Source organism: Nomascus leucogenys, chromosome 10 (assembly GCF_006542625.1).
Source record: "Nomascus leucogenys isolate Asia chromosome 10, Asia_NLE_v1, whole genome shotgun sequence".
Taxonomy (NCBI): domain Eukaryota; kingdom Metazoa; phylum Chordata; class Mammalia; order Primates; family Hylobatidae; genus Nomascus; species Nomascus leucogenys.
In genome coordinates, this window is record NC_044390.1 from 64,374,965 (window position 1) to 64,398,367 (window position 23,403).

The 23,403-nt window shown below is 51.8% G+C and overlaps 1 protein-coding gene across 7 annotated transcripts in view; it reads left to right on the forward strand.

The window, feature by feature from the left end:
• LOC100589070 (myosin-14) overlaps nt 1-23,403 on the forward strand; it is a 104,061-nt gene that overhangs the window by 17,256 nt on the left and 63,402 nt on the right. For 3 of the 7 annotated variants that reach the window (XM_030821120.1, XM_030821123.1, XM_030821121.1), the window contains exons 4-11: nt 2,137-2,164; nt 2,301-2,403; nt 3,210-3,233; nt 4,640-4,732; nt 5,390-5,453; nt 9,020-9,118; nt 10,429-10,569; nt 22,159-22,254. In XM_030821120.1, the coding sequence (XP_030676980.1) occupies nt 2,137-2,164; nt 2,301-2,403; nt 3,210-3,233; nt 4,640-4,732; nt 5,390-5,453; nt 9,020-9,118; nt 10,429-10,569; nt 22,159-22,254 (648 nt within the window). Of the gene's footprint in view, nt 1-2,136; nt 2,165-2,300; nt 2,404-3,209; nt 3,234-4,639; nt 4,733-5,389; nt 5,454-9,019; nt 9,119-9,319; nt 9,495-10,428; nt 10,570-22,158; nt 22,255-23,403 lie in introns of those variants that run through there. The other 4 variants (XM_030821124.1, XM_030821122.1, XM_030821125.1 and 1 more) reach the window with 3 other exon arrangements.

Sequence of the window (23,403 nt, forward strand, 5' to 3'; positions counted from 1 at the left end):
AGTGGATTCACTTATTTCTCCTGGCAGACCTATCAGTTTCTGCTGGATTAATTCATTTAACCTCATAGCAAATCTATAAAATAGGTTATCTCCTTGTCCCTGATTTCTGGGTGGGGAAACTGAGGCACAGAGCAAAACAGTCATTGCCTATGGTCACACTGGTGGGTGTATGCTGAGGTGGGATTCGAACCAGGGCCCCTGGCCACCGCCTCCCTGTATGTCACACTGTGTGTTGTATTTCCTCCCGTGCCGTGCACTGTGCTGAGTGCATTTTGAGCATTCTGAATTCTGACTACAGCCCTGTGAGATGGCAGCTCTTTTGAGCCCCATTTTTCAGATGGGAAAACAGAGGCACAAAGCAACTCAGAGACTGGCCCAAGGTCACGCAGCAAGTCAGAGAGGCAGCCAGTCGGTGAACCTGTGTGCATATGGTCCCCCATACCAGGCGGCCAAGTCTGAGGTCCTACTGGACGCAGCTTACTCCCTGGCTGGAAGACACCCAGAGGATGCCCGTCCTGCTTAAAAAAACATTCAGACCCTTTGATTGTGGCTTTATTTATTTAGAGATGGAGTTTCACTCTTCTTGCCCAGGCTGGAGTGCAATGGCACGATCTTGGCTCACTGCAACCTCTGCCTCCCGGGTTCGAGTGATTCTTCTGCCTCAGCCTCCCGAGTAGCTGGGATTATAGGCGGCGCCCCCATGCCTGGCTAATTTTTGTATTTTTAGTAGAGACGGGGTTTCACCATGTTGGCCAGACTGGTCTCGAACTCCTGACCTCAGGTGATCTGCCAGCCTCGGCCTCCCAAAGTGCTGGGATTACAGGCATGAGCCCCTGAGTCCAGCCTGATCATGGCTTTAAAACCCATCGCACCACTTGCCATCTCTGCCCCATCCCCCTACCTCACTGGCCTTTCTGTCTCTCAAACATCCCTAACTCAGAGCCTTTCCCCTGGCTGTGCCCTCTGCCTGAAATGCCACTTCCTTTGAGAAGCCTTCCCTGCTCCTTCCCCCAAGTCGATTCTTATTACCTAACACCAGGGTTTTGGAATCCTGGCTCTACTGACATTTGGGGCTGGATGATTCTTTGTCGTGGGAGGCTGTCCTGGTCATTGTAGGATGTTTAGCAGCACCCCAGCCTCTACCCACTCAGTGCCCGTGGAACTCTCCTCTCTCAGAGTAATAACCAAAAATGTGTCCCAGACATTGCCAGGTGTCTCCTGGCGGGAATGGAGGACATAATTACCCTGTTTAAGAACCACTGCTTCGGCCGGGCGTAGTGATCCCAGCACTTTGGGAGGCCGAGTCTGGCGGATCACGAGGTCAGGAGATCGAGACCATCCTGGCTAACACGGTGAAACTCCATCTCTACTAAAAATACAAAAAGTTAGCCGGGCGTGGTGGCGGGCGCCTGTAGTCCCAGCTACTCGGGAGGCTGAGGCAGGAGTATGGTGTGAACCCGGGAGGTGGAGCTTGCAGTGAGCCGAGACTGTGCCACTGCACTCCAGCCTGGGCAACAGAGCGAGACTCTGTCTCAAAAAAAAAAAAAAAAAAAAGAACCACTGCTTTATTCTATTACTGATTTAGTTTTCTTCCCAGTGCTAATCGGTATTTGATTATAGGTTTTTGTCCCCTGCATCTTAAGTGGAAGTTCTGTAGAGGCACACACCTTGCCAGTTCCCCACTCCCTTCCATGCCTGGTGCTCAGTAGGTGGTCAGTATGTGATTGTGGAATGGCTGTGTTAGGCCCAGGGCAGGCGCTGGGGTAGACATCTTATATCACAGGACCTCACTTCTGTCTTTGAATCTCACACGCCCAGCATGAGGCAGCACACAGTAGGGTCTCACGTTGAGGTTGTTGAATGAATCATATTCTGTTCAGTTGAGGGAGCCTGTCTCCATTTTACGGGTGAGGAAATCAAGGCTCAGAGAGGAACAGCTGCTTTCCCAGGGTCACACAGCAAGCAAGGGGCTGAGCTGGGTGGGGAATTAGAACCCAGGAGTGTTACAAATCAAGACCCAAGCTTTTCCTTACTCCCTGGGAATAATTTTTAAAATGCAGCGGCCAGTGTAAGGGACCAGAGGGCCCTGCTAGAGACTCTCTCAGATGACATATTCCCCCACTCTGTCCCCTACAGATCGTGAGGACCAGTCCATTCTCTGCACGTGAGTAATCTGGAAGGACTTCCTGGAGGAGGGGCGGTCCGGGTGGGGCATGGCTGTGTTTGGAATGGGCAGGGCAGGTGGAGATCTTGCCCAAGGTCATTGCCAACCCCTTTGCTTCCCCTTGTCATCCCCACAGTGGAGAGTCTGGAGCTGGGAAGACAGAAAACACCAAGAAGGTCATCCAGTACCTCGCCCATGTGGCATCATCGCCAAAGGGCAGGAAGGAGCCGGGTGTCCCCGTAAGCAATCCCTGCCTGGGGTCAGCCCCTGGGCCCTGCCACAGCATTGCCCCTTCCATCTTGGGCTTTCCCCACAATTGTCTCTCCCCCTCATGGAGGACCTTCTCCTGGATGCCTATGCCACCTGAGCACCTACTGTGTGCCTGGGGTGGGGCTGAAAGCAGAGTCAGGGGGACACAGAGGTGTGAGGGTCAGTCTTGGTCTCACTGGCTCTCAGAATGGCTCCTAGTACTTAGTAGGTGCTTTATTTTCTGAGCACCTACTGTGTCAAGCCTGATTTTAGGTGGTCATGATGCCCGGGTTTGTCGTCTAAGTGAACATTATATCGTGCCCTCCACTGTTTCAAGCCCTGTTCTCACACTGCCTTACTTACCCCTCGGGTGGGGTGGGTGCTGTTTTCCTGTGCTGAAGATGGAGAGCCCAGGCATGGGAGGGGTGAGTCAGTTGTTGGTCACGCACCCAGGAAGAGGTAGAGTGAGGCCGGGCACAGTGGCTCATGCCTGTAATCCCAGCACTTTAGGAGGCCGAGGTGGGAGGATCGCTTGAGCCCAGGAATTCAAGACCAGCCTGGGTAATATAGTGAGACCCCATCTCTACAAAAAAAATTTTTAAATAAAGGAGGTAGAGTGGGATTCAAACCCGGGAGTGTGGTCCCCCAGGCCACCCTACTCCACATGCCCGGTTTCCCCAGTCCCCCTTCCCCCACCCCCCACGCCACCACCCGAGATCACTGGTTCACCTGTGTGCCTGTCCACGTTCCATGTGCTGTGTCCTGGTCCGTGTCTCGTGTCCCGTGACTTCCTCAGGCCTCCGTCAGCACCGTGTCTTATGTGAGTAGCAGGGGATCACCTCGAGTCTTGCTGCCCCAATGCCTTCCCGGCCACCCAATGCATGATCTTCTTGGTAGATGGGGCCCAAGGCAGCAGTGGTCCCACCTGCCAGGGACCCCTCTGCCCCACCACTGCTATTCATGGCGGCCCTGCTGTGTGTGTGTGTGCAGACGGGCCACAGACACCAACATGAAACAATCCAGAGAACAAAACTGCCAGTTACTGCTGATCTACTAAAGTGTCCAGCCGGGGCCCACAGACGCTGTATGCACACAACCAGAGTGAACAGTGTAGCAAGGGAAATACATGCATGTCCCATGTTCTTCTGTGTGAGAAGTCATGTACCCTTCACTTTATGCATCTTTTTTCATTTGACAAAGCATCCACCTAGCTAGATCATTTCATCTTAACACAAGCAAGACATGGACTGAGAGAAGACACACACAGGCTGCCATTTATGAAGCACCTACTGTGTGCCAGGCTCTGACACCGAGGGGGCTGGAGGGAAGTTTGGAGTAGACTTCCTGCCAAGGAGTAGCCTGGTGGGGCTAGGAACCCACTATTTTTTGAAGGCCTATTATAGGCCAGACTGCTTGAAACACTTTACATAGGTGATACAGATTTTTGCCTTAGTTAAAAATTCTAGGCTGGGTTTGGTGGCTCAGGCCTATAATCTCAGCACTTTGGAAGGCTGAAGTGGGAGGATTGCTTGAGGCCAGGAGTTCAAGACCAGGCTAGGCAAAAGAGTGAGACCCCATCTCTACTAAAAATTTTAAAAAGTAGCTGGGCATGGTGGCGCTTACCTGTAGTCCCAGCTACTCAGGAGGCTGAGGTGAGAGGATTCCTTGAGCCCAGGAATTTGAGGCTGCCATGAGTTATGACCATGCCACTGCACTCCAGAATTTCTACAAGCAACACATGAGTACATATTCATTGTAACAACAACAAATCAGATTAAATGAAATTCCTTTTCCTCCCCTCAGTCCCCTTCCTTGGAGTGCCTTACACTGTTGACAGTTTGGTGTGCATCCTTGCAGACCTTTCTCCATATGTTTACAAACATGTATATATCTGTAGATTTAAGAGTCTTGTTTTGTGGTGTTTCTTCCTTAATTCATTTTTTATTAATGGGATAACATTGTAGACATTGTTCTGCAACTTGTTTTTTTGTTTGGCTTGGTTTGGCTTGGTTTCCACTTAACAATATGTCTTGGAGATGCTTCCCTCTTCTCCTCACAATAGACAGATGGGCAAGACCCGGATATGGGAAGTGGGCACATGCCCAGACACACAAAGGCCCCTCACACACAGATACTCAGCCAGCTGGAGACACAGCCCGAGCTGGGCTGGCCTAGCCTCCTGCCCCATTCTCACTGACCTCATGCATCATCTCCTGTGCCCGGCAGGGTGAGCTGGAGCGGCAGCTGCTTCAGGCCAACCCCATCCTAGAGGCCTTTGGTAATGCCAAGACAGTGAAGAATGACAACTCCTCCCGATTCGTGAGTGCCAGGGGTGGGCAGTGCTGGCTGTGTCAGGGATACCGGAGCTGGGAACCTCAGGGTGGGCTTCACGTGGATCTGTTGAGGGAGGAGGGGCTGGGGGCCTGGACTCTTGAGTCTGAGGGAGGGGGGTCTGGGGACCTGGACCCCTGGGTCTGAGGAGGAGGGGCTGGGGCCAACCTGGGTCTGAGGGAGGAGGGGCTGGGCACCTGAATTTTTGAGTCTGAGGGAGGAGGGTCTGGGGGCCTGGACCCCTGGGTCTGAAGGAGGAGGGGCTGGGGGCCCAGATCCCTGGGTCTGAAGGAGGAGGGGCTGGGGCCCTGGACTCTTGAGTCTGAGGGAGGAGGGGCTGGGGGCCCAGATCCCTGGGTCTGAAGGAGGACGGGCTAGAGGCTGGGTGCCTGGTTCTAAGGGAGGAGCAGCTGGGGACCAGGGGGCTGGGGAAAGAAGTCCAAGGGGCCCGGACCTTGAATTGCCAAGGAGCCCCCCGCTGGGGACTCACCATAGGATGGGGTTCAGGTAGAGGGAGCAAGGAAGTCGGGGGGGCAGCCGCAGCTCTGGGAGCAGTGGGTGTGGGGTTTGGGCTGTTCTTCAGGTCTGAGCGGGGAAGGGGACCCTTTGCTGAAGCCCACCCACCTTGGTCAAATTCATCCGCAGGGCAAATTCATCCGCATCAACTTCGACGTTGCCGGGTACATCGTGGGCGCCAACATTGAGACCTGTATCCTCTCACAGCCCATAGGGATGGCAGCCGAGGGGGGGCAGCCTTTCAGACAGCACTGAGTATGGGAAGCACCTCCCACCGCAGGGACCCCTTACCTGCTACTCAGATGGGACCCGATGCCCAGGCGGCATCTGCATGGGGAGGGGATGGTGGGACTTCTGGTGTGTATGAAGCCAGCACAGCCTTGCTATGGGGTGGTGGGTTGGGGTCCACCCAGTTCAGCCATAAGGGGAGTCCTGGCACTCAGCCTGCAGTGGCACTCATGGTGACCCATGACAGTGAAATGACATACAGCAGTGTAAGCAAAGGGAAAAGGGACGTGGGACCAAGTCCCCGGGGACCAGGCACAGGCTCCTGGAACCCTCTCCAGCAGAGGCACACAGGACACCAGGTGGGACAACATTTATGAAATGCTGTCCCAGGGAAGTGCAGAGAGACTCAGTACCAGGGTTTTCATTGGTGGCTGGTCACATCCCCGCCTGCACCCCCCGCCCTCCACCCTTAGTATGAACCAAAATTCCACACTCCCAGGAGGAAAGCAGGTGATCAGTGTAAACCACAGTGTTTGCACAAACCCTTTAGGCCCAGTGAACCCCTCTCATCCCGTTAGAGGATGCTGGGACCCTCCCGAAATCCAGGTGCCCAGATGTTAGCCAGGGGCCCACCTGGCCAGCAGGACTTTCCAGGGGAGCATCTCAGGCCGGCTGTGTTCACCCTTTTCTGCTCAGACGGCATATGGGCGTTTAAAGGAAATTAAATGATAAAACACAGGCACTCTGGGAGTGCAGAAATTAAGAGAATGGGCCAAGAAATCGTACCAACCTGGGTTCAAATCCCAGTTCTGCCACTTTGAGACTCTGGGGACTTGGATATATGACTTGGCCTTTCCCTGCCTCAGTTTCTCCCTCTGTAGAAGGAGAAGGAACATAGAACCTACCCAAGAGGGGTTTGGAGGATTTTGGAGTTAAATGCTTGGCCACGGCACCTGCTACATAGCAGGCACTCAAGAACAAGCTATTGTCATTAGCAATTAACGATTAAATTAGCGGCCAGGCACAGTGGCTCATGCTCGTAATCCCAGCACTTTGGGAGGCCAAGGCTGGTGGATCATTTGAGGCCAGCAGTTTGAGACCAGCCAGGCCAACATGGTGAAACCCTGTCACTACTAAAAATACAAAAAAATTAGCTGGGCGTGGTGGTGCATGCTTGTAGTCCCAGCTACTCTGGAGGCTGAGGCAGGAGAATTGCTTGAACCTGGAAGGCAGAGGTCGCAGTGAGCCGAGATCGCGCCACTGCACTCCAACCTGGGTGACAGAGTGAGACTCTGTGCCCAAAAAAAAGATTAAATTAGCAATATCTGTATCAATGCTAATATTATTGACTAATATTGATTGATAATTACTAATCAATAACATTAACAATTGCCAAGAAGCTACATCCCCAACCCAGAGGCATCTGATAAGGTCATGCTCTTCCATAATCAGTGGGGAGGGGTTTCTCCTAAGTCTGCTCAGGGCATGAAGCAGCCAGCCGGCCCGTTGGTTCTGTTGCCTCGTGGGAGATGCTTCCTGGGCTGTCACCACACCAAGTCCCCAGCAGCACCGCAGCCCCTGCTCCTGCCATTTTCTGCTCACAGCTGTTCCTTCCTCCAGGTCCTCTTGCCCTTGGCTCCCACCTCTTCATGGCACCTGCATATCCAGATTCTTGGAGCTCATGGCTCTTCCTGCCAAGCTGTCCTGGCACTGCATGCCTCTGCTTATATTCACATTTGCCTTCTCTGTCCGCCTCCACCTGCTCACTTTCTCCTGTCCATGCTCCCCATGCAGTGTGGCTGCCCCTCCTGGGCACAGCTGTGGTCCCGGCTGTCTCAGGCACCGGTAGATTGATGCTCATGAATCAGGTCCCACCCCCAGGCCAATCGTATGAGTCTTGGGATGGCCTGCCGGGTAAGAAGCACCACCCTGTGTGGCTGACCCCTCGGCACTACCATCAGTGCCATCGTGACCAGCATTTCTGGAGTGCTGACTGTAAGCCCACTGCCACCTCGAGAGCCCCCATGACATCTCAGTTCCTCCTCTCTGCAACCCTGCGAGGTGGCTGCTGCTATCACCCCCGCTTCACAGAGGAGGAAACCGAAGCTCAGGGCTGTTGTCCCCCAGGGTTGGACAGCCTGCGTGTGCTCCCTGCACTCCACCTTTGCTTGTGGGAGCCCCTCCACCTGTTTCTTCCCATCTAACCAAGCAGGTTACACCCCAGGGCTTCTGGGAAATGGACCTCAGGTTTGCAGCTGATCTTGGTCCGAATATGTATTTGGTGGTGCATCAGTGTGGGACACAGAGGGGTTAAGCAAAGTGTATGGTGTTTTGTTTTACTCTAAGATGTTTTGGCTGGGCGCAGTGGCTCATGCCTGTAATCCCAGCACTTTGGGAGGCTAAGGCTGGAGGATCGCTTGAGCTCAGGAATTCGAGGCCAGTCAGACCTCATCTCTACTAAAATAAAGAAAATTTAATTTTTTAAAATTTAAAAATTAGCCAGGTGTGGTTGTGCACACCTGTAGTCCCAGCTACTTGAGGCTGAGGTGGGAGTATCGCTTGAGCTGGGGAGGCAGAGGTTACAGTGAGCTGTGATTGTGCTGCTGTGCTCCAGCTGAGGCAACAGAGCCAGACCCTGTCTAAAAAACAAAACAAAACAAAACAAAAGTCTTGCCACCTTTTAATATGTAAGTTTGACATGTGACTTTCTTAGAGGGAGAGCACGCAGAGTGACAGTCTAGTTGGAGGTGGGAGCTGATGTATCTGCATGGGGAAGCTGAGGCTGGGAGAGTACTAATGGCAGGAGACATTCTCACCTGCGGGTAACTTTGAACCAGGCATTGTTCAGGGTGCTTCATGCACAATAAGTCATTTATCTTCACAGCAACTCATCCAGGGTTGATGAGGTTTCTTTGTTTTGTTTTGTTTTTGTGACAGAGTCTCACTCTGTCGCCCAGGCTGGAGTGCAGTGGCGCAATCTCGGCTCACTGCAACCTCCTCCTCCCGGGTTCAAGGGATTCTCCTGCCTCACCCTCCCAAGTAGCTGAGATTACAGGCACCTTCCATCACACCCAGCTAATTTTTGTATTTTTAGTAGAGATGGGATTTTGCCATGTTGGCCAGGCTGGTCTTGAACTCCTGACCTCAGGTGATCCGCCTGCCTTGATCCGCCAGCACTTTCCAAAGTGCTGGGATTACAGGCGTGAGCCATTGCGCCCATAGGGTTGATGAGTTTTTTTAGAGACAAAGCAAGACCCTGACTTTAAAAAGAGAGAGAGAGAGGAAGGTCTCATAAAGGTGTTATTTTCGAGCCCCTTGAACAGATAGATGAGGAAACTGAGGCACAAATGCTTAAGTGACATGAGCACGGCTGCTCATCCAGTTAGTGGCAAAGTCACCAGCCTGGGCTGTGAACGACTCCTCTGCTCCACAGGAGAGAAGGGGGCAGCGTGGGCAGGGCAGGCTCCTGTAGTGGCCTGGCAGCGTCGGGGCTGTCCCTTCCCCTCTAGCACCTTGACTCGCTGTGTCCAGACCTGCTGGAGAAGTCTCGGGCCATCCGCCAAGCCAAGGACGAGTGCAGCTTCCACATCTTCTACCAGCTGCTGGGGGGCGCTGGAGAGCAGCTCAAAGGTCAGTGCCGCCCCGTCCTACCCTGCTCACCCGGGAGAGGGTGGGCACCACGTCTCCCCTGGGCCCCATCTGGGGAGGAAGCAAGAGGGGGGGGCTCTAATATCTGTCAAACACCGACTTCACATGAAGCTCCCGCAGCCCCTGCTCTCGCTGCGTAGTGGCGTCTGTCGCACGGTGGGTTCTGCTGCGCTCTGGTTCCAGCTCTGTCCCGGGTCTGGCTCGCGCCCGCTGTCACGGCCACGCAGCCCCCGCCGCCTGGTGGCTCCTGCCCACGCTCGCTTCCGAAGCTCCGTGGCTTCTCTCTCGCGCGGCTTCTCCTCACTCCGGCGGGTGACTCCGGCTTTGCTGAGGCTCCTCCTGGTTCCTGACGACGCTGGTTTGTGTTGCTTCTCGGCTCCTGCTGCCTCGTGCTCCCCTCTGCTCTGGTTCCTGGGCCACGGCTCTTGCCGGAGTCCTCCTGTCCCTGCTCCTTCTGCCCTCTGGCTGCCCAAGCGCCCTTGGCTCCTGTTTGCAGTGGCTGGCACTGCCCTGTGGCTCCCTCTGCTCCTGGCTCCTTCCTCCTGGTGGCGCAGGCCGCTTCCTGGCTCCTGCGGCCACGTAGCCCCTCCTCATCCAGGTTCCCACTCACTGTGGCCTTTGAGACCGCATGTCCTTGGGCGCCGGCCCCTGCCATCCCATGGCCTGTGCTGACTTGGGCCTGCAGCCCCACTGCTTCTGCCAACCGGTGGCCCCTGCCTGCTCTGGGCACTTCTAGAGACTCAAAAGTCCTTGCGGAGGGAGAAAAAGGAGTGGTAGAGGCTGGGCGGGGCTCATGCCTGCAATCCCAGTACTTTGGGAGGGCGAGGCAGGAGGATTGCTTGAGCCCGGGAATTTGAGTCCAGCCTGGGCAGCCTAGTGAGACCCCCATCTCTATACATAATAACAATAATAATAAGTTGGGCATGGTGGCACACAGCTGTAGTCCCAGCTATGTGGGAGGCTGAGGTGGGAGTATTGCTTGAGCCCAGGAGTTTGAGGCTGTGGTGAGCCATGATTGCATCACTGCACTCCAGCCTGGGCAACAGAGCAAGACCCTGTTTCTAAAAAATAAAAAAAGATAAAAAAAAAAAAAAAAAAGAAAGAGAGTGGTGGTCTCATAGGTGCTAAACGCCCACTCCACTCCCGACCCTTCCCACCACACTTGTGAGTAAAGGCCCCCACCCACTTGACAGAGAGGATGTGGCACGCCCTGGGATTGCCACCGATGAGTTCAGGATGAGTCTGACTCCACAGCCCACCCTTGACCTTGACCCCACTCATTGTCCCTGCAGCCGACCTCCTTCTCGAGCCCTGCTCCCACTACCGGTTCCTGACCAATGGGCCGTCATCCTCTCCCGGCCAGGAGCGGGAACTCTTCCAGGAGACGCTGGAGTCGCTGCGGGTCCTGGGATTCACCCACGAGGAAATCATCTGTGAGTGAGCCCCGTGGAGGCCAGGGGTGGGGGGCACCCCACGGAGAGCCACGGACCTGGCCATTCGTGCCCTGATCTCTTTGCGCAAGTGTTTATTGAGCACCTACTGGGTGCAGGCACTGGGGCCAGAGCAGGGAATGAGACTCACAGACATCTCTGTCTTGGGGAAGCTGACAAAATGAGAGCCCCCAACCAATTCAATAAGGAATCACATGGCCTGTTAGTAGACTATGAGTGCAGCTGGGCGCAGTGGCTCACGCCTGTAATCCCAGCACTTTGGGAGTCCGAGGCAGGTGGATAATTTGAGGTCAGGAGTTCAAGACCAGCCTGGCCAATATGGTGAAACACCGTTTCTACTGAAAATACAAAAAAGTTAGCCAGGCGTGGTGGTGGGCACCTGTAATCTGAGCTACTCAGGAGGCTTAGGCAGGAGAATCGCTTGAACCCAGGAGGTGGAGGTTGCAGTGAGCTGAGATCGCACCATTGCACTCCAGCCTGGTTGACAGAGCGAGACTCTGTCTCAAAAAAAAAAAAAAAGACCATGAGTGCCATGGAGAAAGATGGGGGAGGGAGGAGCACAGCTTTAAGCAGGGGCTCAGGGGAGGGTGGACTGAGATGGGGATGTTTGAACAAAGTCCTGAGGAAGTGAGGGAATGAGCACTGGAGATGTGGGGGAAGAGCATTCATGGCAGAGGGCACAGCCTGTGCAAAGGCCCTGAGACAGGAAAGGGGTGGTATATTTGAGGGATTGACACTTCTGGTGGTGGAGCTGCAGAGGGGTGGGGAGTCTCAAACACCAGCCTAGGAGGTTGGGACTTTGTCCTGGGGTGCTGGGGAGCTGTGGGAGGGCTGGACAAATTCAGCTCTGGGAGCAAGAAGACCCCTTGGGGGCTGTGTGAGAGACACACTGGAGTGGGTGGTGCTGAGACCAGAAGGAGGCTGCTGAGGGTCTAGGGAAGGCCCAGGACGCTGGCCCCGGGCTGCTCAGGGTGGCCCAGGCTGCGTAGCACTGGTTGTTTGGTGTTAAATGCTCAGCTCATTACCCCCGTGTCCGGGTGCTATGCTCACCCCCACTTTTTTTTTTTTCTTTTGAGATGCAGTCTCACTCTGTCACCCAGGCTGGAGTGCAGTGGTGTGATCTCAGCCCACTGCAACCTCCGCCTCCTGTGCTCAAGTAATTCTCCTGACTCAGCCTCCCAAGTAGCTGGGATTACAGGCACCTGCCTGTATTTATTATTGCCTGGATAATTTTTGTATTTTTAGTAGAGACGGGGTTTCACCATGTTGGCCAGGCTGGTCTCGAACTCCTGACCTCAGGTGATCCACCCTCCTCGGCCTCTCAAAGTGCTGGGATTCCAGGCGTGAGCCGCTGCGCCCAGCCTGTGCCCCCACTTTTTTCACCAAACAGCATGTTTTGACAGCAGCTCTGTTTCAGTGCTGCATTAGTTTGCTTAGGCTAACAAAGTACCACAAACCTATTGCCTAAAACAACAGAAATTGATCGTCTTGTGGTTCTGGAGGCCAGATGCCTAGGATCGAGGTGTTAGCAAGGGTGGTTCATCCTGGGAGAATCGGCTGCAGGCCTCTCCCCGGGCTCCTGGTGGTTTTCTGGTAATCTTTGGCATTCCCTGGCTTGTAGTCACATCACCCGATCTCTGCTTTTGTGTTCACATGGCGGCTCCCTGTGTGTGCATCTGTGTCCAAAATCCCCACTCCCGCCCCACCCCAACCTTTTTGGTTTTTGATGGAGTCTCGCTCTGTTCCCCAGGCTGGAGTGCAGTGGTGCAATCTCGGCTCACTGCAACCTCCACCTCCCAGGTTTAAGCAATTCTCCTGCCTCAGCCTCCCAAGTAGCTGGGATCACAGGCGTGCACGCCACCACACCCGGCTAATTTTTTTGTACTTTTAGTAGAGACAGGGTTTCACTAAGTTGGCCAGGCTGGTCTTGAACTGCTGACCTCAAGTGATCCTCCCGCCTCAGCCCCCCAAAGTGCTGGGATTACAGGCATAAGCCACCGCACCTGGCCTCCTACCCTCCTCTGGTATGATTTTATCTTAACTCGTTACATCTGTAATGACCCTGTTTCCAATAATGTCACATTCTGAGGTCCTGGGGTTTAGATCCCCAACATACTTTTTAGGAGGGGTTGGTGTAGACATGATTCGACCTGTAACAAGTACGTAGGTGGATCTCCGCCTTTTCAGAGGCTGCGTAATGTTTCATTGTTTGCATGAACTATGATTCTTTTAACCAAGCCCTCCAAAGAAAGACCTGTAGGTGTTTCGGGGCTGAGCCGGGGCCGCCTTTGGGTCTGATTGTCCTCTGGTCTCTGGCGCTGTGGGAGGCCCCAGGAGCTATTGTTGGCTCCAGGGCCGGATTGGAAGGGCTGGAAATGGAGCGTAGCTTGGCTGTCTACCCAGGCTGCAAACAGCCGGGCCTCTTGTGGCCTATTGACACAGGGTCTTGGGCCTCTCCCACCCCCACCCCGCCGCATTTCCCAACCATGGTTGCATAATTCCCCGGCCTGCATGACTCCGCAGCTGGGCAGCTGGCACACAAATTCAGACTGTGGCTGCAATGGGGACCTGGGCCTCCCAGCCTGTCCTCTTAGGTCCTGCCTGGCCTCTTGTCACCATGAGCTCATGTGACCCTCCTGGCAGCTGCCCTGCTGTGTTGTGGGCACAGGCAGCAGCTCTGATTTTTGGAATTCAGAAATAAAAACTTTGCAGCAACCTATGCATGTAGTGACATAACCGGAATGTGGCTAAAGGTCATACTGACAAAACCAAGCCTTCCCGCTCTTCCCTGGCCCTAGTTTCCCACTGCTAAGCTTCTTGTGTCTCCTTCCAGAAATATTTTAAGAATATAAGAAAAGACACATATTATTTTTCTGTAAGAGGAGGCATTCTCTAGCCCCACAGCTGATGTTCAGCTGTCAACATCACTGTGGTGATGAAAAAAATGTGAAGCGATTTCTCTGTTGGTTCAAAAGTTCCGGCCAGGTGCAGTGGCACACACCTGTAATCCCAACAGTTTGGGAGGCCGTCGCGGGCAGATCACCTGAGGTCAGGAGTTCGAAACCAGCCTGGCCAACATCATGAAACCCCGTCTCTACTAAAAATACAAAAATTAGCCAGACATGGTGGTATGCACCTGTAGTCCCAACTATTCGGGAGGCTGAGGCTAGAGAATCGCTTGAACCTGGGAGGCAGAGGTTGCAGTGAGCCAAGATCTCACCACTGCACTCCAGCTTAGAGCAGAACGAGACTCCATCCAAAAAAAAAAAAGTTCCTGGATGTTGGCTGCTCCAGCTGGCCCCCCAGCTCCCTACCCTTCCACTACAGACCCCTCTGGACCCTGGCCCAGCACTCTGGCCTAGTTTAGTCTGGGCCAGGCAGTGCTAGAGTTAAAAACTCAGCTCATCATTGGCTCACTCCTGTAATCCTAACACTTTGGGAGGCCGAGGTGGGAGAATCACTTGAGGCCAGGAGTTTGAGACCAGCCTGGGCAATATGGTGAGACTCTGTCTCTACTAAAAATTAAAAAAAAAAAATTAGCCAGGTGTGGTGGTACACACCTGTAGTCCCAGCTACTTGGGAGGCTGAGGTGGGAGGATTAAGTCCAGGAGTAGGAGACTACAGTGAGCTATGATTGCACTGCTGTACTCCAGGCTGGTGATAGAATGAGACCCCATCTCAAAACACCCCAAAACAAAGATTAACAAATTACTCAGCTCATCATTCCCATGGAAGGATGCTCTGGACCCCCTCTCCACTGCCCTTTCCTACTGACTGGTATATTTTGGGCATAGTTCTGGTTCAAAATGTATAGATGGACCTCACTCCTTTTTGCAGCTGCATAAGGTTTTATTGTTTAAATAAACTATGATTCTTTCAGCCAATCCCTTGCAGATAGAGCCTTGGGTTGTTTCCATTCCATTACTATTGGAACAATTAAAAAAAAATGCTAAGCCAGCACAGTGGCTCACGCCTATAATCCCAGCACTTTCAGAGGCCAAAGCAGTCAGCTTGCTTGAGCTCAGGAGTTTGAGACCAGCCTGGGCAACATGATGAAACCCCATCTTTACAAAAAACACAAAAAATTACCTGGGCGTAGTGGTGTGCGCCTTTACTCCCAGCTACTTGGGGGGCTGAGGTGGGAGGATCACTTGAGCCCCGGGAGGTGGAGGCTGCAGTGAGCCGAGATCACGCCACTGCACTCCAGCCTGGGCAACAAAGTGAGACTCTAGGTCAAAAAGAAACAAGCTACCATGAATATCCTTGTGAGCAGGTTCTTGTGCTCATGTGGAAACAGACCTGTATGTTCAGTTCTTAGAAATGAAATGCCAGCTGGGCGCGGTGGCTCACACCTGTAATCCCAGCACTTTGGGAGGCCGAGGCGGGCTGATCATGAGGTCAGAAGTTCAAGGCCAGTCTGACCAACATGGTGAAACCCCATCTCTACTAAAAATACAAAAATTAGCTGGGCGTGGTGGCACACGCCTGTAATCCCAGCTACTCGGGAGGCTGAGGCAGGAGAATCGCTTGAACCCAGGAGGCGGAGGTTGCAGTGAGCCAAGATTACGCCACTGCACTCCAGCCTGTGTGACAGAGCAAGACTCTATCTCAGAAAAAAAAAAAAAAGAAAAAAGAAAAAAAAAAGAAATGAAATGCCATTTCCAAGGAGATTTGTGATTCTTGTTTGTGTTCAGCATTAAAAAAATCAAGCAGCTTTAAGATATAATTCATATGTCATACCATTCACCTATTTAAACTGCAATTCCATAGCATTTTGTATATTCACAGAGTTGTGCATCTATCATACAGTCACTTTTAGAACGTTTTCAGTAGCCCAAGAAGATAATGCACACCCTTCAGCTGTCCCCCCAGGCCCTGTCCGCAGCCCCTGGCAACCACTCTTCTGCTTTTGGTCTCTATGGACTTGCCTATTCTGGACATTTCATAGCAGTGAAATCATGCCGTATATGATCCTTTGTGACTGGCTGCTTTCTCTCGGCATCATTTCCAAGTTTCATCCACGTTGTAGCATGCAGTAGGTTTCCTTCCTTTTTATTGCTGAATAATTTTTATTGTTATCTTCTTATCACGGAAAATTTCAAACTTGTATGCAAACAGAGTGCAGAATGTAATGAATGCCCCACCACCAGCAGCTGGCAGCTGTCACCAGCTCCATCAATGACGAACCGGTGACCTCTTGTGTTTCATCTCTCCCCAACCTCCCTACCCCAACTCAGGTGTGAACTTTTTTTTTTTTTTTTTTTGAGACAGAGTCTCGCTCTGTCACCTGGGCTTGAGTGCAGTGGCACGATCTCTACTCACTGCAACCTCCACCTCCCGGGTTCAAACGATTCTCCTACCTCAGCCTCCTGAGTAGCTGGGATTACAGGCATGCACCACCACACCGGCTAACTTTTTTTGTATTTTTAGTAGAGGCGGGGTTTCACCATGTTGGCCAGGCTGGTCTCGAACTCCTGACCTCAAGTGATCCACTTGGCCTCCCAAAGTGCTGGGATTACAGGTGTAAGACACTGCGACTGGCCTAGGATCCTTCATTTAATCACATCTGCAAAGTCCCTTTTGCCATGGAAGGTCACATTCACAGGTCCCAGGGATTAGGTTATGGGTATCTTTGGGGGCTGTTATTCATCCTGCCACCTCCCCTGAAAACATCAGTGTGTATTTCCTAAGAATATTCTTTTACACCACAACAGACCAGCAGTGTCACCAGGAAATCGAGTTCAGCACAGTACTATTATTCCAGTCCACAGACCTTATGCCAGTTGTGCCCCCAGCAAAAAAAAAAAAAAAAAATCTCTCGTGCATGATGGAGTCTCGCTCTGTCTTCCAGGCTGGAGTGCAATGGCACGATCTTGGCTCACCGCAACCTCCGCCCCCTGGGTTCAAGCGATTCTCCTGCCTCAGCCTCCCGAGTAGCTGGAATTACAGGCATGCGCCACCACACCCAGCTAATTTTTTATTTTTAGTAGAGACGTGGTTTCTCTATGTTGGTCAGGCTGGTCTTGAACTCCGACCTCAGGTGATCTACCCACTTCAGCCTCCCAAAGTGCTGGGATTACAGGCGTGAGCCACCGCGCCTGGCCCTCTTGCTCTCTGTTTTTCCTGGTCATCACATCTCTTTACTCTCCTTCAGTCTGGAACTCTTCCTGAGTCTTTCTTTATCATTCATGGTTTTGACACTTTGGAAGATTACAGACTGGTTGTTTCGTCTCTATTTGGGTTTGTTTCCCTGTGATTACATTCTAGTTACACGTTTTTGGTGGGAGTATTCCAGAAGAAATGCCGACCTCCCACCCCCACTCACACACACCTTTTTCTTTTCTTTCTTTTTTTTTTTTTATTATACTTTAAGTTTTAGGGCACATGTGCACAACGTGCAGGTTAGTTACATACGTATACATGTGCCGTGTTGGTGTGCTGCACCTATTAACTCATCATTTGACATTAGGTATATCTCCTAATGCTATCCCTCCCCTCTCCCCCAACCCCACAACAGGCCCCAGTGACACACACCTTTTTCTAAGCCACCTTTGTGTTGAAGTACAGTATACACACCAATAAAAGGAGCACAGGCCCTTGGCATCCAGCTTGGGGGAGTTTTGGGAGGGAACGCCCTGTATATCCAGCACCCGGGAGCCCCCCATGTCCCTTCCCATCACCAGCACCCCCTCAGGGTAACCATTATTCTGACTTCTAAGAGCATAGAATTATGTTGCCTCTTCTTGGATTTGGTACAAATAGAATCACACAGTATGCACTTTCTCACCTGGCTTCTGTCACTCAGCTGTGTGTTTGTGACATTCATCCATGTCTAGTGAAGGAAGGGGGCTTTGGAGAGGCCAGTTCCACAGACACATTCACTTCGTAAACGATCCTGGAGCTGGACGTCTATAATATGTGTCCTTTTCTGTATGTGTGCTGCGCATATGTATTTACATTCATAAACCTATGCTAGGCTGGCATGGTGGCTCATGTCTGTAATCCCAGCACTTTGGGAGGCTGAGTTAGGAGAATCGCTTGAGCCCGGGAGTTTGAGACCAGCTTGGGCAACATGGCAAGACCCCATCTGGACAAAACATTTTTTAAATTAGCCGGGCATGGTGGTGAGCATCTGTAGTCCAGCTACTCAGAAGGCTGAGGTGAGAGGATCGCTTGAGCCCAGGAAGTTGAGGTTGCAGTAAGCTATGATTACACCACACCACTGCACTCCAGCCTGGGCAACAGAGCAAGACTCTGTCTCTTAAAAAAAAAAAAAAAATCTATGCTAAAATGAAAAAGGAAAAGGAAAGCACAGAAGTTAAAAGCACTGACTCCCAGGCCAGGCACAGTGGCTCATGCCTGTAATCCCAACACTCTGGGAGGCCAAGTGAGGAGGACTTCTTGAGGCCAGGAGTTCGAGACCAGCCTGGGCAACAGAATGAGATCCCATCTCTATTTAAAAAAAAAAAAACAAAAAAAAACAGAAAAACACCACCACCACCACCAAAAAAAAGACAACCACAGACTGCCCTGGTTTGAATCCCAGCTCTGCCAGCCTGTGGGAGCTGGGTGATCTTGGGTGAGTTGACTGAGTGCCTCAGTTATCCTATCTGTAACATGGGAAGCATAGAAGGACCTGCCTTGTTCAGTGGGTATGAAGGGTACCTGAGGTCATCTGTAAGTGTTTGGAACAGGTTGTGGCATGGAGGAAGTGAAAAATAAATCAAGGTCAGCCGGGCACGGTGGCTCACGCTTGTAATCCCAGCACTTTGGGAGGCTGAGGCGGGCGGATCACGAGGTCAGGAGATCGAGACCACGGTGAAACCCCGTCTCTACTAAAAATACAAAAAAATTAGCCGGGCGTGGTGGCAGGCACCTGTAGTCCCAGCTACTCGGAGAGGCTGAGGCAGGAGAATGGCGTGAACCCGGGAGGCGGAGCTTGCAGTGAGCCGAGATTGCGCCACTGCACTCCAGCCTGGGCGACAGAGCGAGACTCCGTCTCAAAAAATAAATAAATAAATAAATAAATAAATAAATAAATAAATAAATCAAGGTCCATTTCAGTGCACAAATGGTACAAACTGTTCTAGAATGAATGGTTGACCAGGCGGCCGAGGGGTTGCACTGACCCATGGCCCCACCATGAAAGCATCAGATGCAGCCAGGCTTGGTGACTCACGCCTGTAATCCCAGCACTTTAGGAGGCCAAGGCAGGTGGATCACGAGATCAAGAGATCAAGACCATCCTGGCCAACATGATGAAACCCCGTCTCTACTAAAAATACAAAAATTAGCTGGGCATGTTGGCGTGTGCCTGTAGTCCCAGCTACTCGGGAGGCTGAGGCGGGAGAATCACTTGAACCCAGGAGGCAGAGGTTGAAGTGAGCCAAGGTTGCGCCACTGCACTCCAGCTTGGTGACAGAGCAAGACTCCATCTCAAAAGAAAAAAAAAGAAAAAGCATCAGATGCAAACACAAACGCAGCCTCACCTGCCGTCTCCTTGACTCAAACACCACACACAGCTCTGCTGTCAGGGGAGAGTGTTCTGAAAAGTTGACCAATTTTGACTGAGTCCTGAGCAAAGCAAAGAACAGCCTTCTCTGGGATTTACATGGTGGCTGTCCTCCTGGAAAATTCACTGTATATTAATTTTCTTTTTTGAGGCAGGGTTTCTCTTCCATCGCCCAGGCTTGAGTGCAGTGTTGTGATGATGGCTCACTGCAGCCTCAACTTCCCAGGCTCAGGTGATCCTCCTACCTCAGCCTCCTGAGTAGCTGGGACCACAGGCATCCACCACCATGGCCACCTAATTTTTCGTATTTTTAGTAGAGACAGGGTTTCACTATGTTGCCCAAGCTGGTCTCAAACTCCTGGACTCAAATGATCTTCCTGCCTTTGCCCTCCCAAAGTGCTGGGATTATGGGCGTGAGCCCGTACCACCACCACCACACTGCACCAAGCCTCACTGTGTATTAAAACCAAGCACAAAACACTGCTGTATTTATCCGTAAAACTGTTGGGAATTTGTTGCAGATAATTACAAACCATGACTTCATGGATGCAAGCGTCCAGGGGGTCATTTTTCAGAAGCCATGTGGGCTGCAGAAACCGTCCGCATCCAAGTGGCCTGCCCAGTCCTGGTGACGTCCGGGAACACCCAACCCCTCCACGAGTTCCTGAGACACACTCTAGGGGGGCGGCACTACCCACTTCCAATGCACTTTCAAGAACTCTGCACAGCCTACTCGCCAAATCTATTTGTAACCCCCAATTCAAGGTCCATTTCTGTATTAGTCTGTTTTCATGCTGCTGATAAAGACATACCCAAGACTGGGTAATTTATAAAGTAAAAGAGGTTTAACAGACTCACAGTTTCACGTGGCTAGGGTAGCCTCCACAATCATGGCAGAAGGCAAAAGGCACATCTTACATGGCGGCAGGCAAGAGAGAATGAGAACCAAGCAAAAGGGGTTTCCCCTTATAAAACCATCAGCTCTCGTGAGACTTATTCACTACCACGAGAACAGTATGGGGGAAACAGCCCCCAAGATTCAATTATCTCCCACTGGGTCCCTCCCACAACACATGGGAATTATGAGAGCTACAATTCAAGATGAGATTTGGGTGGGGACACAGCCAAACCATATCAATTTCCATCCAAAATCGTGAAAACTGTTCTACAATGAACAGCTGATGATGTGGCTGAGGGATTGCATTGGTGCATAGCCTTACCGTGAAATCAGTACTCCTGGTGTGTTCGTGGTCATTTACGGTCCGCGTAGAATGGAGGAAAATTTGAGTCACCGAGTGTGCACACTCAGCTCACATCAGACAGGGGTGGCGTTCTGCCTTCTGGTTTCAGTTCTCCTACTGTACAGTATCCTTTCCTAAATACTGCCATGTTAGTCACAAATTTGCGCTTTTTGCTGGTGATTGCACTGTCTCAAATGTCCCCTGAGAACAGTGCTGATGTGCTGTCTGGCATCCCCAAACACAAGAAAGCTGCCATGTGGCTTTGGAGAAATGATAAAATATGTGTGTGAGATCGGCTTCCTCCAGGTGCGAGTTACGGTGCTGTTGGCCTCGAGTTCTGTGCGAATGAGTCAGTAATATATTAAATAAGGTGTCTCTGAAACAAAACGCACATAAAACAAGGTGACGAGGCTGGGCGCAGTGGCTCACACCTGTAATCCCAGCACTTTGGGAGGCCGAGGCGGGTGGATCATCTGAGGTCAGGAGTTCGAGACCAGCCTGGCCAACATGGTGAAACCCCGTCTCTACTAAAAATACAAAAATTAGCCACTTGTGGTGGTGTGCACCAGTAATCCCAGCTACTAGGGAGGGTGAGGCAGGAGAATCGCTTGAAATCGGGAGGTGGAGGTTGCAGTGAGTCGAGATGGCACCACTGCACTCCAGCCTGGGTGACAAGAATAAGACTCCGTCTCAAAAAAAAAAAAAAAAGGTGACTTATTGATCGGTTGCTGAAAATGTGACCAGAGGTGGTGGTACACACCTGTGGTCTCAGCCACTTTCAGGGGTGAGGCAGGAGGATCACTTGAGCCCAAGAGGTCAAGGCTGCAGTGAGCTATGATCGTGCCACCGCATACCTGCCTGGGCAACAGAGCAAGACCCCATTCAAAATAATTTTTTAAGAAAGAACATAACCAGTGCAAGTCACAAGAAGCGACTATACTTTATATTTCCTCCCTTTTGCACATAGATAGCAGTAAGCCACACACAGCATTCTTTTTTTTTTTTTTTTTTTAAGATGGAGTCTCGCCGTGTTGCGCAGGCTGGAGTGCAGTGGCGCGATCTCGGCCCACTGCAAGCTCCGCCTCCTGGGTTCACGCCATTCTCCTGCCTCAGCCTCCCTAGTAGCTGGGACTGCAGGTGCCCGTCACCACACCCGGCTAATTTTTTTTTGTATTTTTAGTAGAGACGGGGTTTCTCCGTGTTAGCCAGGATGGTCTCGATCTCCTGACCTCGTGATCCGCCCGCCTCAGCCTCCCAAAGTGCTGGGATTACAGGCGTGAGCCACCGTGCCCGGCCCCAGCATTCTTCACCTCCTGTTTTTCACTCATTGTGGTAGAAGTCTTTCCATATCACTGTAGACCTTCTTCATTCATTTCCCTAAGTTCTTTTAAATTCTATTTGCATCGTTTTACAAAGTACACAATGTAAGCAGGCACCGGTTAAGTATCATAGCGATAGGGCAAGCCTCAGATATAATAAACTCAACCAGAATTCACTGATCTGTTCACATATTTCAAGGCCTGCCCAGTGTCAAAGATGGATTCTTTTTTTTTTTTTTTCTTTTTTTTTGAGATGGAGTCTTGCTGTGTTGCTCAGGCTGGTCTCAAACTCCTGGGCTCAAGTGATCCTCCCGCCTCGGCCTCCCAGAGTGCTGGGATTACAGGTGTGAGCTATCACACCCATCCCACAAGTGGATTTTAAGCTGAGGGGTGGTGATATAATTTGCCTTAAGCTTTTAAAGTTACATGTTTAAGGGGCCAGTTAAGACCACACATCCGGGTTCAGAGCCACACGTGACCTCTGTCCTTGCGTCCCCAGCCATGCTGCGGATGGTCTCAGCAGTTCTGCAGTTCGGCAACATCGCCTTGAAGAGAGAACGGAACACTGATCAAGCCACCATGCCTGACAACACAGGTACTGCCCCCGGCCTACCTGCCCACGACCCCCAGCCCCCACCCAGGCGGTGCCCAGCCCTCCTGCACCCTGTCCCATGTAGAGAGCATCCCCCTTCCAGCCACACCTGCCTCCAACCCAGGATCACTCTGATTTCCTGCTTTTTTTTTTTTTTTTGAGATGGAGTCTTGCTCTGTCGCCCAGGCTGGAGTGCAGTGGCGTGATCTCGGCTCACTGCAAGCTCCGTTCCCCAGGTTCACGCCATTCTCCTGCCTCAGCCTCCCGAGTAGCTGGGATTACAGGTGCCCACCACCACACCCAGCTAATTTTTTGTATTTTTAGTAGAGACGGGGTTTCACCGTGTTAGCCAGGATGGTCTCGATCTCCTGACCTCGTGATCCACCCGCCTCAGCCTCCCAAAGTTCTGGGATTACAGGTGTGAGCCACCGCGCCCGGCCGATTTCCTGCTTTTTGCTGAGTCTTTGCCAAAATAACATCGACCACTCTTTTCCTGATTCTAAAAGCGTGAGCTCTGCTGAAAGTGAACTGCACCAGCACGACAGTGGGGAACAGCAGGAGCCCATCCTCCCAGACCCCCTCTCCCCACAGGGAGCCACCATTAGCATTTGGCATAGCTTCTCCAGCCTCTGCGCTCTGCAGAGACACACTTATTTTTGCCTTTCTTTTTTTTTTTTTTGAGACGGAATCTCGCTCTGTCCCCCAGGCTGGAGTGCAGTGGCGGGATCTCCGCTCACTGCAAGCTCCACCCCCTGGGTCCACGCCATTCTCCTGCCTCAGCCTCCCAAGTAGCTGGGACTACAGGCGCCCGCCACAACGCCCTGCTAATTTTTTTTGTATATTTAGTAGAGACGGAGTTTCACTGTGTTAGCCAGGATGGTCTCGATCTCCTGACCTCGCGATCCACCCGCCTCGGCCTCCCAAAGTGCTAGGATTACAGGCTTGAGCCACCGCGCCCAGCCACTTTTTGCCTTTCAAGAACAGAATTATAGTCAATATCCCTTACTTTAAACCAAAATAGAAATAGCTATGTCTCTTTATTATTATGCAATAATACAAGCTGGAAGGGGGAAAAATCTGGCATGACAGAAAAGTAGAAAGGAAGAGAGAAAATTACCGATAATCACCTGTAATCCCAGCACTTTGAGAGGC